The 12,994-nt window shown below is 42.6% G+C and overlaps 2 protein-coding genes across 2 annotated transcripts; both read right to left on the minus strand.

Annotated features, from left to right (window-relative positions):
* Nucleotides 1-656: 656 nt before the first annotated feature.
* On the minus strand, nt 657-8,947 carry CSUI_000255 (pyrroline-5-carboxylate reductase). The gene is made up of 6 exons (XM_068060489.1): nt 8,017-8,947; nt 5,891-6,048; nt 4,271-4,640; nt 2,824-2,878; nt 1,686-1,867; nt 657-984 (listed from the first exon to the last, which is right to left on the minus strand). The coding sequence occupies exons 1-6, from the start codon at nt 8,054-8,056 to the stop codon at nt 932-934; spliced, it is 858 nt and encodes a 285-aa protein (XP_067927550.1). The 5' UTR covers nt 8,057-8,947; the 3' UTR covers nt 657-931.
* Nucleotides 8,948-10,083: 1,136 nt separating this feature from the next.
* CSUI_000256 (replication factor-a protein 1 subfamily protein) lies at nt 10,084-12,938 on the minus strand. The gene is made up of 2 exons (XM_068060490.1): nt 12,475-12,938; nt 10,084-11,256 (listed from the first exon to the last, which is right to left on the minus strand). The coding sequence occupies exons 1-2, from the start codon at nt 12,730-12,732 to the stop codon at nt 11,089-11,091; spliced, it is 426 nt and encodes a 141-aa protein (XP_067927551.1). The 5' UTR covers nt 12,733-12,938; the 3' UTR covers nt 10,084-11,088.
* Nucleotides 12,939-12,994: the final 56 nt, after the last annotated feature.

Consider the following 12,994-nt stretch of genomic DNA (forward strand, 5'->3'; position numbering starts at 1 on the left):
GAGAATCAGTTATTCTGCTGCTGAAAAAAGATTACTGTTTCTACGAAAACAGTGCTGCAGCCGCGTAGGCAGCACACTACCCCCTCTCAGCGTTGCAACTAGGCTGCGTTGGCATCACACTGATCGTGACACGGCCCCTTTTTCTTACGCGGGACGCCCCTCAAAAAGAAAGCGAATGACGCTCCATTTGGCTCTTTGTAAATCCTCCGCGCCAGGCAACGGGTCCTCTACCAGACGGTGATCACAGTGGCAGCTCAGTCTGGAAATGCCATGCTTAACGCTCGTCAACGCAACGAGAATTAGAGGGTCTCTCACTAATGGCCAAGAAGTGTCTCTACGAGAATAGGAGGGCCTCTAACTAATGGCCAAGAAGTGTCTCTTTCACACAGAAGTCTCTCTCGATCCAAGGTGACACTCCCGTGTGAATCTTCAGGAATGCTTGCCTTGTCTTGGCAACGGTATCTACAGAGACATCGCGAAAACCCCGGCTAGGTAAACACACACCCCTGGGAGGGATTGCTGTTTCGTCTGTTGTTCTTTCTTTGGGGGCACCCCGCTGTTAGCAACCGATGCTAGAATTCCAAAGACATCTTCACAATGGCGTAGCTCGACGCCACCGAAGAGTCACCTCCCACATAGAGACACTTCCTTCTTTTTTCACGAATTTCATGCACCATGTCCACAATACCGAGTGGAGCATCCATCTACTGAAGGGGCGACGACAGCGCTTGATTCCACGGGCGGATCGACGGGTTTCTCAAAAAGCTTTTCATCCACTAGGCACTGACACCGTCTCTCATTGTGCGTCGTTAGAACCCCCCCGTTCGTGAACGGAGCGGAGCTATCTTCTCAGAAACATCTCTTTCTTCCCTTCATGAGCACATCCTACAGTCACTTTGTTGGAAGGCAAACTATCCTTTTGAATGGCCGCTTAACGTGCTAAATCTTTCGCTCTGTCGGTAGTCGCATCGACGGCCTGAATGACTAAGCAGGTTCACATTCAATTTGAGATGGCCAGAGATACCTAGAAGATTCTCTCACTTTCTGAATGAAGAGCCATCTCGACGAAGGGGAGAAGAGTCATTCTCATGCCAACAGGAAACCTGTTTTCCTTAGCAGCACCCATGTGCATGCCGTCTGGGTGAGTTTACTACATCAACAATGCGAGAGATCTCCACTAGGTTTCGATACTCTTCTTTATGGAGGCAGCAAACACTCGTCCATGGCAAAGGGTTTCATTCTCTCTTACTAGTCTTGTCTACACAGTCATTCATTGTACATCCTTATTCTACGCGAAAGAAGCCTATCATGGTCGGCAATCCACAAGCCACTCGAACCAACAGGCTCAGTCACCAGCATTATATATATATATAAACATATAGAGGTACCTTCACGACAGTGTATCTGGGCTATCTTCTTATCACAACGCCACCTGACTAGTACCACCCTGCTATCCAATGCAATGCCTATACACAGATTCAAATACATATATATATGTATACATCTATACAGACACACATATGCACACCCCGTCTGTTTCCTACGTATGTACGCATGTATGTTATGTATCCCACGTACGTATGTGTGTACACGAATGTATATAAACGTATGTACATGTATGTATGTAGAAGTATGTATATGTATGTATGTATGCATTTGAGGTATGGTGACTATGATTTTCTTACTGGCGTTTCTGAACCCCCATCGCTCTAGAGCGGCGATTCCAGCGATAGTTGTTCCACCGGGAGAAGTCACTTGATCTTTCAGCTCAGCGAAGTGTCTACGCCCGAGCTCCGTCCGAGCAAATGCGGCACTTCCCGCCACCATATCAAGTGCTAGATCTTGAGCTAGTCTTCTAGGTAACCCGCTGAAAGGCACATGCACCACGTGGATAGATAGATAGATTAAGGATAGAGAGATCAATGATAGATAGATTAGAGATGGATAGATAGATAGATAGATAGGTTAAGGATAGATAGATTAGGGATAGATAGATAGACAGACAGATAGATAGATATAGACAGATAGATAGATAGACAGCAAGAATACGTACGTGTAGAGAGCTACAAATCATGATCTACATACATGATTCGATAGACACGTAGATAGATAGATAGGTAGAATATGGTGGCTGGGTCAAAATTAGAGGCATGATGATAGTGGTGATCTACGCGAGTACTTAGTGTACATACGGTTTGGGATAGATATCTTGCATGCTGGAGAGCTAACCAACCTCGTTGTCTCTAGAAAGAGGAATCTCTGTCTCAGCTCTTATTCTGTCTCCTTCCTACTACTTCCTGTCCTTTCTCAGGACAAGCAAAATCCTCACGCTGAGAAACTCAGCTACCACTACAGACAACAGGGAATGATACCTACTCGGTGTATATACATACACAGCTGCATGCATATCTATTCTTATTCTAGACTTGTTCTATATACGAGAGAAACAAGCTTCTTCCCTCTCTCCATCTCTCTGTCTTGGAAATTCCATCACATTAGCTGAGGTAAACAATAGAAACTACTACCATCTCTCTATTTCTCGGCTATTATGTAAAGAACAACCTCTAGCTCTCTCGAGGTGTCTATACACCCAGGAAGAGACAGTGAGGACTTCTTTCTTTCACTGAGATCTCTCTAGGCGCCGCCATCACCCATGTCGTAGTAGAAAAGCACCAGTCTCATTCACTTCTCTTCATCTCTAGAGAACAATGAGAAACTTCGCAGCAGAACGGAACATCTACGAAGAAAGAAATCTTCCGACTATCTATCTCTCTCTTTCCTCTTCTTTCCAGGAGATAAGAGCGTCGTGTATCTAGCCCGTACTTCTTGACACCTCCATCGGAAAGAGCGTCAAGCAGAGTGAAGATGAAGGCAGGAGCTGAAGGAAAGAAAGACAACAAGAGAGGAAAAAGATCTTATAGCCGGTCGATCTCTCAAACAAGGCGACCTCTCTTCAGTTCTTTCTCTTCGTCTTTTCTTCTGTATCGCTTCTACTATGACTGCCTGCTTGCCCCTACCTTTCTTTCTCTCTTGTACATTACGGCTGTAGAAGTACTTGAGAGATAAAATATCTCTCTCTATAGCCAGCTAGCCCAGAGCATTCCTATCCGTCTCCTGCTGTGTACAACTCTAACTCTTGGTAGGAAATGCTAGTGGATTTCTTTGACAGAAAAGGTGTCGAGAAAACTTTCCTTTCTTTCTCCCTCGAAAGAGAAAGGTGAGAAGCCCTTCACTCTTCTTGCCTTCGCTCGTTCCTCTACGCAGCTTATCTCTTCATTCATTCAAGAAGAAAGACTGGCACCTACGAGGAACCATAGGGAGTATCATCTACATCTATGTTCTGCAGGTGTCTTCCTTAGCATTTATCCATCTATATCTGTACATGCACACCTGCATGCACGTATCGACGAGCACATATACATACATATACACCTAGAGACACATACACCCCTAGATACAAAAATGTACATACAGAAGGTACGATCTGTTTGACTCCAGAGACAATCTTCTCCTCCTCGTGACAAAAGAAACACAAGAGAAAGAGAAAGAGCAGGAGGTAGAAAGGAATACAGAAGAATTCGATTTTCTTAAGATTCCGAAGAGTGCGAGCCCTTCCATCCGTCATCATCTCTTCCCTGTTTGGTTCTTCTTCTTTAGACTACATACATACACATATATATATATATATTCACATATATATATGTATATACATCGGCACATAGATACATAAGACTTATCTATGTCATGTGAGTTTTGTGTGTCTTTCCTTTACATTGACCACGCAATAAGAATAAGAAGAAGAAGTTGGTCTCCTCAAGTCAGTCTTTCAAACGAACATTATGACAGGTTCATATCTCATACTATCTATCTCTGTCTCTCTCTCCTTCTCTCTTTCATCTAATCGCCTAAGATCGTCTCGCTTCCTTCATCCATCCATCCGCGTCCTTAATGAGGAGAAATCTAGCCAACATGCATATACCCTTTTCTTTCTCTTTTTTCCACCTGACCTTTTCTTCTCTCCCTATGAGAGACAAGAAGAGAGAAAGATTCCTTTCCTTTTCTGCATCATCCTAAAGGCTCGAATACTTTTCTTCTTCTAATAAGAAGAAAGTAGGAAATAAGGGCTCACACATTGCTCTATTTCTTTTCACGAAAGTTTTCTCTTTTCTTCTCTCTGTCTCCTATCATTCCTTTTCCTTCCCTTCCCCCTTCTTATCTTCCTTTTCTTGTGCGTCTCTTCATGAAGATGAAAGAGAGAGAGCAAACTCACCAGATCCACTGAGAGCACTAGCCGCAGCCATCTGTTTCTCTTGAATAAGATAGCAAGATCCGCATGCATTCATTAGATTCTCGACAAGAGCTTTATCGTCTTCTGTACAACCTCGGCCTAGGCAATAGACACTCACGCCTCTACGGATTTGAGAAGGTGTATTAGGAAGAACACGACAGATCCTTCTATTTGTCCCTGGAGAGATTTGCAGGGGAGAATTCATTGCCGACGTCAGTGTCTCCAGATCTAGTCCAGCACAGATGGAAATGACGAGGTGCTTTTCTTGATCGATAAGAAAACTCAAGTCTCGGAGAACTTCGCATGCGTCTTGGGGCTTCACGGAGATGATAATTACATCCATATCTTTCAGCTGTACATACACCAAGACAAACAGTGGAAGAAGAAGAAGGACAAGAGAATGAAAAGCATCCCAAGAGGCTCATCAAGGGGAGAAATACAGATGAGAGAAGAGCATTCACCGCTTTTTATCTATTCGTGGGTAGAGTTTGCTTGCTATACGGGGAGACAACAGGATACAAGACACTTCACAAGACACATGCATACATCGAGATGTTTCAGCCATACAAACAGGTAGGGGTACGCCAAATAGATATATATGTATATGTATATGCTGTAGAAATACGGATCATCAAGAGATATGACCCCTATAGAGATACACTCTAGAGAAGTTTGTACACCTACATACATATGTATCTATATCTACGTACGTACACATATATGTGCATGCAACATGTATATGGATGATATAGAGATATGACCCTTATAGAGACAGACTATAGAGAAGCATGCAGCAGATATAGAGATATACGCCGTTTTGTGTGAACACGGAAGAAGGTGTTGCAGGAAGAAGAGAAGAGAGTGTAAGAGTTAAAGGTCTTGAGACTGCAGTGAAAGAGAGAAGAAGGACAGATGAACGAAGGAATAGCTGCATGGGTGACCATAGATAGTCGTAACTAACATTAAGATTCGCTCGTTTTTCTCCTGTCTATGTTAACGCACTCGACTTAGCAGGTTAAATGAAGTCACACACAGACAAAAGAGGGTTGAAATCTCCCTTCGGTTTGTAAGTAGTTGTCTGTCTATACACCCCAAGATGATGTCCTTCTCAATGTGTTTCTTTGCGTGCAGCCTATAGTGTACAGAGAGGGAGACCACCTCCCAGCTACTATTACTGCTCCTCCCCCACTATTACTACTATTACTACCGCTCCACGAGAAAGAACCACAGCAGTTATGAATGTATGCCTACATATATGTATCTATACAACTTTCTATCTATCTCTCTTTATCTCTCTCTCTATATACATGAGTATGTAGGATATACTTGTGTGTATGTGTGTGCATGCATCGACTGATCTGTGTATACATTTGTTCATGTCTAGTGACATGTATATGTATATGATCTCTCCATCCATTCACATCTATCCTTCGACAAGTATCTTTTATGCTTCCACCCTAAAGAAAGAGGACTGCAAGTGTCTATACATCTCCATCTAGGCTGCCGGACGCCCTGACTGAGGTGTCTCTTCTATCAACGACAATTTTCCATTACCACCGGCTCGAAGTGAAGAAGAGAAAGACGGACGATCGTTTGACTTACTTCCTTCGGATCAAGGATGGAATGATACCCTAGATCTTCTACAAGAGCTCTCTTTGTGTCATTCCTGACCACCATGTAGATGTCTTCTTTCTTCACTTTCTCCGAGTCGGTAAAACCTCTCGCTAAGGCAAACGCCATCACTCCTGCCCCCACGAAAGCTATCCCAGGGATGAAGAAACAAAAGAAAGAAAGAAGAAAAGAGACAAGAAGAAGAAGGAGGAGACAGCCACAGGTAGGGATAGTGAGATCAGAAGGAGAGTCAAAGAAGAGAGTCTGACTATGGAAGGGTGTATCGAGATGCATAGAGAGGAATAATGCATGCAGGCCCTCTCTCTCTCTCTGGGTGTATAGACACCGGCTGTCCCTACAGCTTTACGTTGGGAATGAGATGTCCTCAGGCAAAATGGCAAGTTGAGAAAAGCTTGGGCGAGAGGAGTTAAAGAAGAAAAAGACGAGGATGAAGAAGAAGGGAACAGGAACTTCATTTAGAAAGGAAGAAAGAAATCTGATTTGAAGCTCTTCTACTTTCGGCGAGAGGTGTTAGGGGGCCTATCACACTACGACCTGTGTACATATATATACATGTGTCTATATAGAGATCTCCATACCTATATATCATATATATATATATATAGATCCATAGAAACGCGTCTCTCTATATGTAGCTATAATCAGCGACGTTCATACAAACTCCCCACGTGTATACATATATATATATATATATGTGTATATATATAGTTTTATCTTTCTCTCTAGATATAATATGTATGATCGATCTCTTTCGCTTTTCTCTCCCTCATTACATCTCAGTAAGAATATCTTTGCGTATATCTCTCTAGATCATCTCTATACCTACCTACATCTACACATAGTCTGTCTCTGTGTCTATACGTATGTACGCATGCTAAGACTTCGATCATTGGAGCGGAGATTCTTCACAGCCAAGACATGCGCAGTAGAGAAGACACGCGAAGCAAAGCTCATAGACAGATGAAGAGAAGACTGAGGACAATAGGAGAAAGGAGAAATTCTTCAGATCCCCTCATCTCTCAGAAAGCACTCAAAAGAGCCGTAAGAGGAGCGAGAGACTCTCATATAAGGACAGATACACAAATATACATAGCTATATCATACACATAAGTATATATATATACATACGTATAGATAGATAGATAGATAGATGCAATGAACAGTCAGCCGACAGAATGCACGTCTGTGTGTCTGGGTGAGTATGGAGGGACATATGCAGCTCTCCTGCTGAACGTGCTGTCTGGGGCTCCTATACTTTCATTCAGCAGGTCTACAGACGTAGAGTGTGTGTACGTATCCATCCATGTACACGCAATTGTATGCATCTATGTATGTATCATATATGAATCTGTCTCTCTCTCTCCTCTTCTCTCCCCCTCTTCCACACGCTCTGGAATACCAACGCAAAAGAGAGAAAGTCCTGAAATAGAAGACTAGACATCTATCTATCTCTATATGCAGCTGTAATGGTATACACGCACAGATATATGTCTATAGACCCACACACACATTCTCTGCTTCTCTCTTATTGTCGTGAAGTGAGAGGTAGAGGTGTACATACACCGTCTCTATATTCGTATTCCTATGACGTGAAAGACGACGGCTCCTCAATAGATTTCTATCTTCTCTTCTTGTCTCTTCGATGAAGAGAACACATCCTTCTGTTAGGTTAGACATTTCGTCTCTTTCGAGCATTCTCTTTCTTAATTTCACTTCAGACACACACGTGTATGAACAACACCGAGCTCTCCTATCTTTACTTCCTTCCTTTCTCTCTCTCTCTCTCTTTCTGACGGTGTATATATATAGATAAATCTACATATACAATCTTGATCCTATACATATAGATATATATCTCTATAGATATATCTATATGTATAGGATCATGATAGAGATATCTCTATAGATATATATCTATATGTATAGGATCAAAAAAGACTGTATATGAGAAGGCATGAGGATTGAACGTATGTGTCTGTCTACATGTGTGTGAATGTCTGTGACGAGAGAGAGAGAAGTTTTGCAAGGTGTATCTCTCCTTCGTTTTCTCCCTTCTTCCTTCGCTTTTCTCCCAAGAGACGAAACACGGAGCTCACCAATCTTCTTATCGACGTGAACGTCTTTTTCTGTCTCCATTTTGCTGTCTCCTTTCTGTCTCCGACACTTGAACTTGTCTCGCTCTGTCTAGAGATGAAAGAATGAAGGGCTTGTAAGCATCTGTGCTCGGTCAAGAGAGAGAATGAATAAAGATAGGAAGAATTCTCACTCCTCTCGCCACAAAGAAAAGTTAGACGTTGAGAGAAGTTGGAAAAGATAGAGAAGAAAGAAAGATGAAGCTCTTTTCGCTAAGCACACAAGAAGAAAAGATGAAAAGCAACCACACGGAAGAATGCAAGACAGATGCGACGGAATGAGAGATAAAGAGGAGAGATGAAGAAGGGGAGAGTCGAGCTTATAAAGAGAAGAGGGATCAAGGAGCGAGCAAGGGAGAAAAGAGGAAGAGGGACAATCTTGTTTCTCTTCAAGCGATCCAATGAAGAGAGACAGGAGACACGAAGGCGAAGCTTAACTCAAGAAAAGCATTCGTAGACACACCTTCACAGTCGTTAAAGATAGAAAAGACGAGAAAGAAAAGAGAGAAAGGGTCAATTTCGTATGTCAGTTTGACTATGGAAGGAGAGAAGGATAGAGGGAGTGCTCTAAATGGATGGATTGATCGACTAAAGAAGGGGGTGATCCGATAAGATGCCGGGAGGGGAGAACGAGCGAGAAGATTCCTTGCATTCTTTCTCCGGGATGAGGTCTCTTTCTGCTTTTCTTCGAATTGGACGTCTCAGTGGAATTCCTTGGCTAGCTTCCTTGTCCCTGAAGAGTAAGAAGTGGCGTAAATAGAGTTATTTTCTTCCAAGATCATGAGTTTGAAGAAAAAGAAGAAGGAGGAGGCCTAGCGGCAACTTCCCCGGTCGGCGGTCTCGTCGCCTAGGATCGAAGAAGAGACACTAGAGACAGAGAGAGGAAGGTAACTTCTTTCTTTTTCGCGTCAAGCCTGAGATAGTTGACAGTGCAAAGATCTCTGGCGTAAATTCATCTGATAGAAACTCAAGATGTTGCCTTCTCTTCTGTCAAAATGTCCGTTCATACATCCTCTCCGTCGAACCGGACCCAGAACGCTCCCGAGCTACGAAAGAACGGACTGGTCGGCTGTCCTTTATGTTTGACTTTCTTTGTTTCGCCAATCTTCCTCATGCATTCGACGACTTCGAAATGACTTGGCTCACTCAGAAAGATTCTTCTCTCGCCTTACAAGGGGTCGATCGACCATCACACGAGTCTCGGGGTTCGAATGTGCTCGCAGAGTTTATTTCCTCTTCAGTTCTTTCACGCAGACCTTACTGTCAAACCAGATAATGTCTATGGACCACTTTCTACATCTACATTTGTCGTTCTCTCCGTGCAGTTTTACTCTCTTCACTCTTTTTTCTTCCAAAAGAAAGTAGAGTCTTACGATTCCTCATTCATTCAATAGAAAAAGTGAGAGAAAGAAACAAAGGCTCTCCAAACCGAAAGATTCGCAAAGAGACCAGATTTCTCGGAAGAACTGAGAAGCTCAAGCGCCTGTAGCTCTTCTACAGAAACCCTCATGACGTTCTTCTAGAATCTTCCGCAAAAAGAGACACGAGATTCGGCGCAAGAAACTTCTCACTTCTCTCTGGGGGAAGACAACCTAACTCTCTTCATCTATCTATTTGTCTCTCTCTCTAAATACCTATCTATCTTTGACCTATCTTTGATCTATCTATCTCAGTGCTAACTTTGTCTCTACTGTATTTTTGGCTTCATTTGCATGGAGGAAAGACACTAATACGTCTTTCCTTGAACGGGCAGATCAGTCTCTGTCAAGACTAGCGCTATGAAATGTCTAGACATTGGACATTAAAAAAGCTGTCTCCTTTTCTCTTAGCTAGACAACAGCCAGCCACGACAGATTCTTAGTACGATCCTACTTCAATCGTAGCTTCAAGGGTTCTGTAGGCAGATTAAGCAAGCGGACAGTGGATGGATAGATAGAATAAAGATAGGTAGGTTCAAGGTAGAAAGATAGATAGATCAAAGATAGGTAGGTTAGAGGTAGAAAGATAGATAGATAAAGATAGATTAGTTAAAGGTAGATAGATAGAATAAAGATAGGTAGGTTAAAGGCAGAGACTCTGATTAAAGATAGACGGGTTAGAGACAAACAGATTGATATATTTGAGATAGATAGATGGATAGATAAAGACAGATAGGTAGATAGATAGAAAGATTAAAGATAGATAGACTAGATAGATAGATTGAAGGTAGCCCACTAGATAAGGAGAGAGAGATAGTGCACATTACGTCAAGCTGGAAAGGACTGACAAAAGAAAGGAGGCCTCGATCGCATCGCGTGACATTTTTCTTTCTCCCTCTTTCTTTCTTTCTTTTCTTTCTTTAAGAGGGGGTAAACAGAATGTGATAAGACTGTGAAAGAAGAGACAAGACTGCATGCAACAGAGCTATCTATTCACCAAGAAGACCAAAGAAACTCTCTTCTCGCCATGAGCTTATGCTCCAAACATTTACATCTGGTCTTTCAGCTGAAAAGTGTTGCTATCTCTGTTTATCTTTTACTTCTTTAAAGATAGAAATAATGAAAAAGTTGATCTGAACGAAGACATTTCGCCTTCAGCAAAGTTCGAGAGAATCCCGTGAAGTCTTTAAGAGATAGATAGACACCTTCATTCCCCCAATGCTCCCAAGACCCTAAACATCTTCTCTCTGAATGGATATCTTTCCTTTCCTTTGGATCGATGTCCTCCTGTCATCCCTTTTATTCCGTCCAAAAGAAGAAAGAGAATTTCTTCTTCTTCTCCTGCACGAGGACTTTTAACACGTTTCCGAGAATGAGAAACATCTCTTTCACAAGACTTCCTCTTCGTTAACACGCGCATGCAGAGAATGTCGACTACCTTCTCAGGTGTACATACACCGCCACCACCACCTGCCTTCACCCTCTCCCTCCCCCCTCAACCGCCCTCTCCCTCTTTCACACGTTACACAGACAGAAGTTCTCGAGCCAAAAGAGGAAAAGAAATGAGAGAGAGAAAGAAAAAGACATCCATGAAGGAAGAAAGATAAGAAACCCCCCTTCAGAAAGGAACACCAAGATACTGAAAGGCCGTCTTAACGAAATCTAAGCGCTGTTGCGTCTGGTCTCCCAGGCGACGGAAGAGAGGGGCTGCCTGGACAATTCTCTGTTTGATCGAAACTTCATCCATATAGGAGTCATATTTAGAGCAGAGACGAAAGATCCATTCCTGTCAGCCAAACACATCGCAGTTGGCAAAGCATGCAAAGCCATCCATACGCAGACCAAGTCCACACAAACCTACTCCACCGGTCATACCCTATTCACACATTCTCACACATCTACACATCTATATATATATATATGCATGCATATATATGCGTATATGTAGGTTGTGAGTAATCAAATGACAATGGAGCACATATACATATACATATATATAGAGAGAACATACATTTCTTCAGCAAGAGAGGAGGTAAGTGGATATAGGTAGATCGAACTATGTGAATGCATACACCCCTGGCTGCCCATACACGTGGACACCCACACTGTTGTACATGCAAATTTATACCTACATATACACTATACATATATATATATATATACATATATATATATATAAACATGTGTACGCATGCAGGGATGATCACAAGAGAATGAGTGTTTTAAGGAAGGAGAGAGAAGAGAAGCGCTGCTTCGACGTGACAGTCTTGTTTCGTTCCTCCATACACAAGCATGAAGAAATAGATAGATAGATAGATTAAGGATAGATAGATAGATAGATACTGAGACATACATGCATACACGCATATTCGTTCATACATAAGACATATCTTACTCATTCACAGCGTCTCCATCTTTTGTCTCTCTCTCTCTCTCGATCACATCTAGGAATGTATCCACGTAGACATGTATGAATGCATATGTATGTAGATGTATCTCTAGATAGCCGTAAACGCGACGCCTCTTTCCCCCGTTGCCATGTAAAGACACGCAGGAGAAACTCCACGAAGATCGATACTACAAGACACGCAGCAGAGAGAGAGAAGGCAGAAGAGATGAAACAGATCTAGCTGGAAAGAGAGACTACTCACTCATTGCCAAGCCTATGGATAAACCCACACCTACATAGGCAGATACACATCTATCTATGTCTTTTCGACACGTCCTGCAAGTCTGTAGAATGCATACGTGTGTATATATTGAGAATCCATCTATCTATTTATACCTGTATATCTATATGTCTGTCTTAGTAGAAGACGACCCGCCGTCATGAAGCAGATGGAGAAGCAGTCACTGACCATCACCGAAATATGCGTAGAGACAGGGGGGGGAGACAGATGGGATGTAGTATGTCTCCATTGTAAGAGACATGTGTAAAGAAAGACGAATCGAGTCGATTCCTCCATCATTCTCATCATCTTCTTTTTCCTCTTTATCATCTTACTTCGAGATTCGCATCCGCAAAGACATCTTGAAAAGATCTCCCTTCTTCATCTAGAGCTCGGTGCTCGGAGAGAAGAAGAACTGTCTCAGCCTTTATGCCCCCCATGAAGTCTTCCGCGCGCTCTCCTATGCAACTGCATCGTAGAGAGCCTGTATAATCCATAAGAGACATATTGAGCATGTAGGTGTGATTCGGCTGCTCCACCTCCTTCTGACAACTCGCGCATATCCAGCACCCTGGCGTCGTGTCTCCGTTCATCTTCTTTCGACAGTCCGGGCACGCTCTGAAGGAAACAAGATAAGAAAGAGATAAGAAAGAGATAGAGCACTACATGTATGTATGTATATATGTCTATATATGTAAGTATGGTCGTTAACTGCATTTCTGCTTCCTTCATGGAATACAACAGCTACTAGAGCAGAGAGTTCCAATAGAGGGCAGCTCTATGCAGCAATAAGTACTACCACCATCTCTCACCTGTATGACATATGTAGACACACATACACATATGTACATATAT

Source organism: Cystoisospora suis (assembly GCF_002600585.1).
Source record: "Cystoisospora suis strain Wien I chromosome Unknown contig_111, whole genome shotgun sequence".
In the NCBI taxonomy this organism is placed as follows: domain Eukaryota; phylum Apicomplexa; class Conoidasida; order Eucoccidiorida; family Sarcocystidae; genus Cystoisospora; species Cystoisospora suis.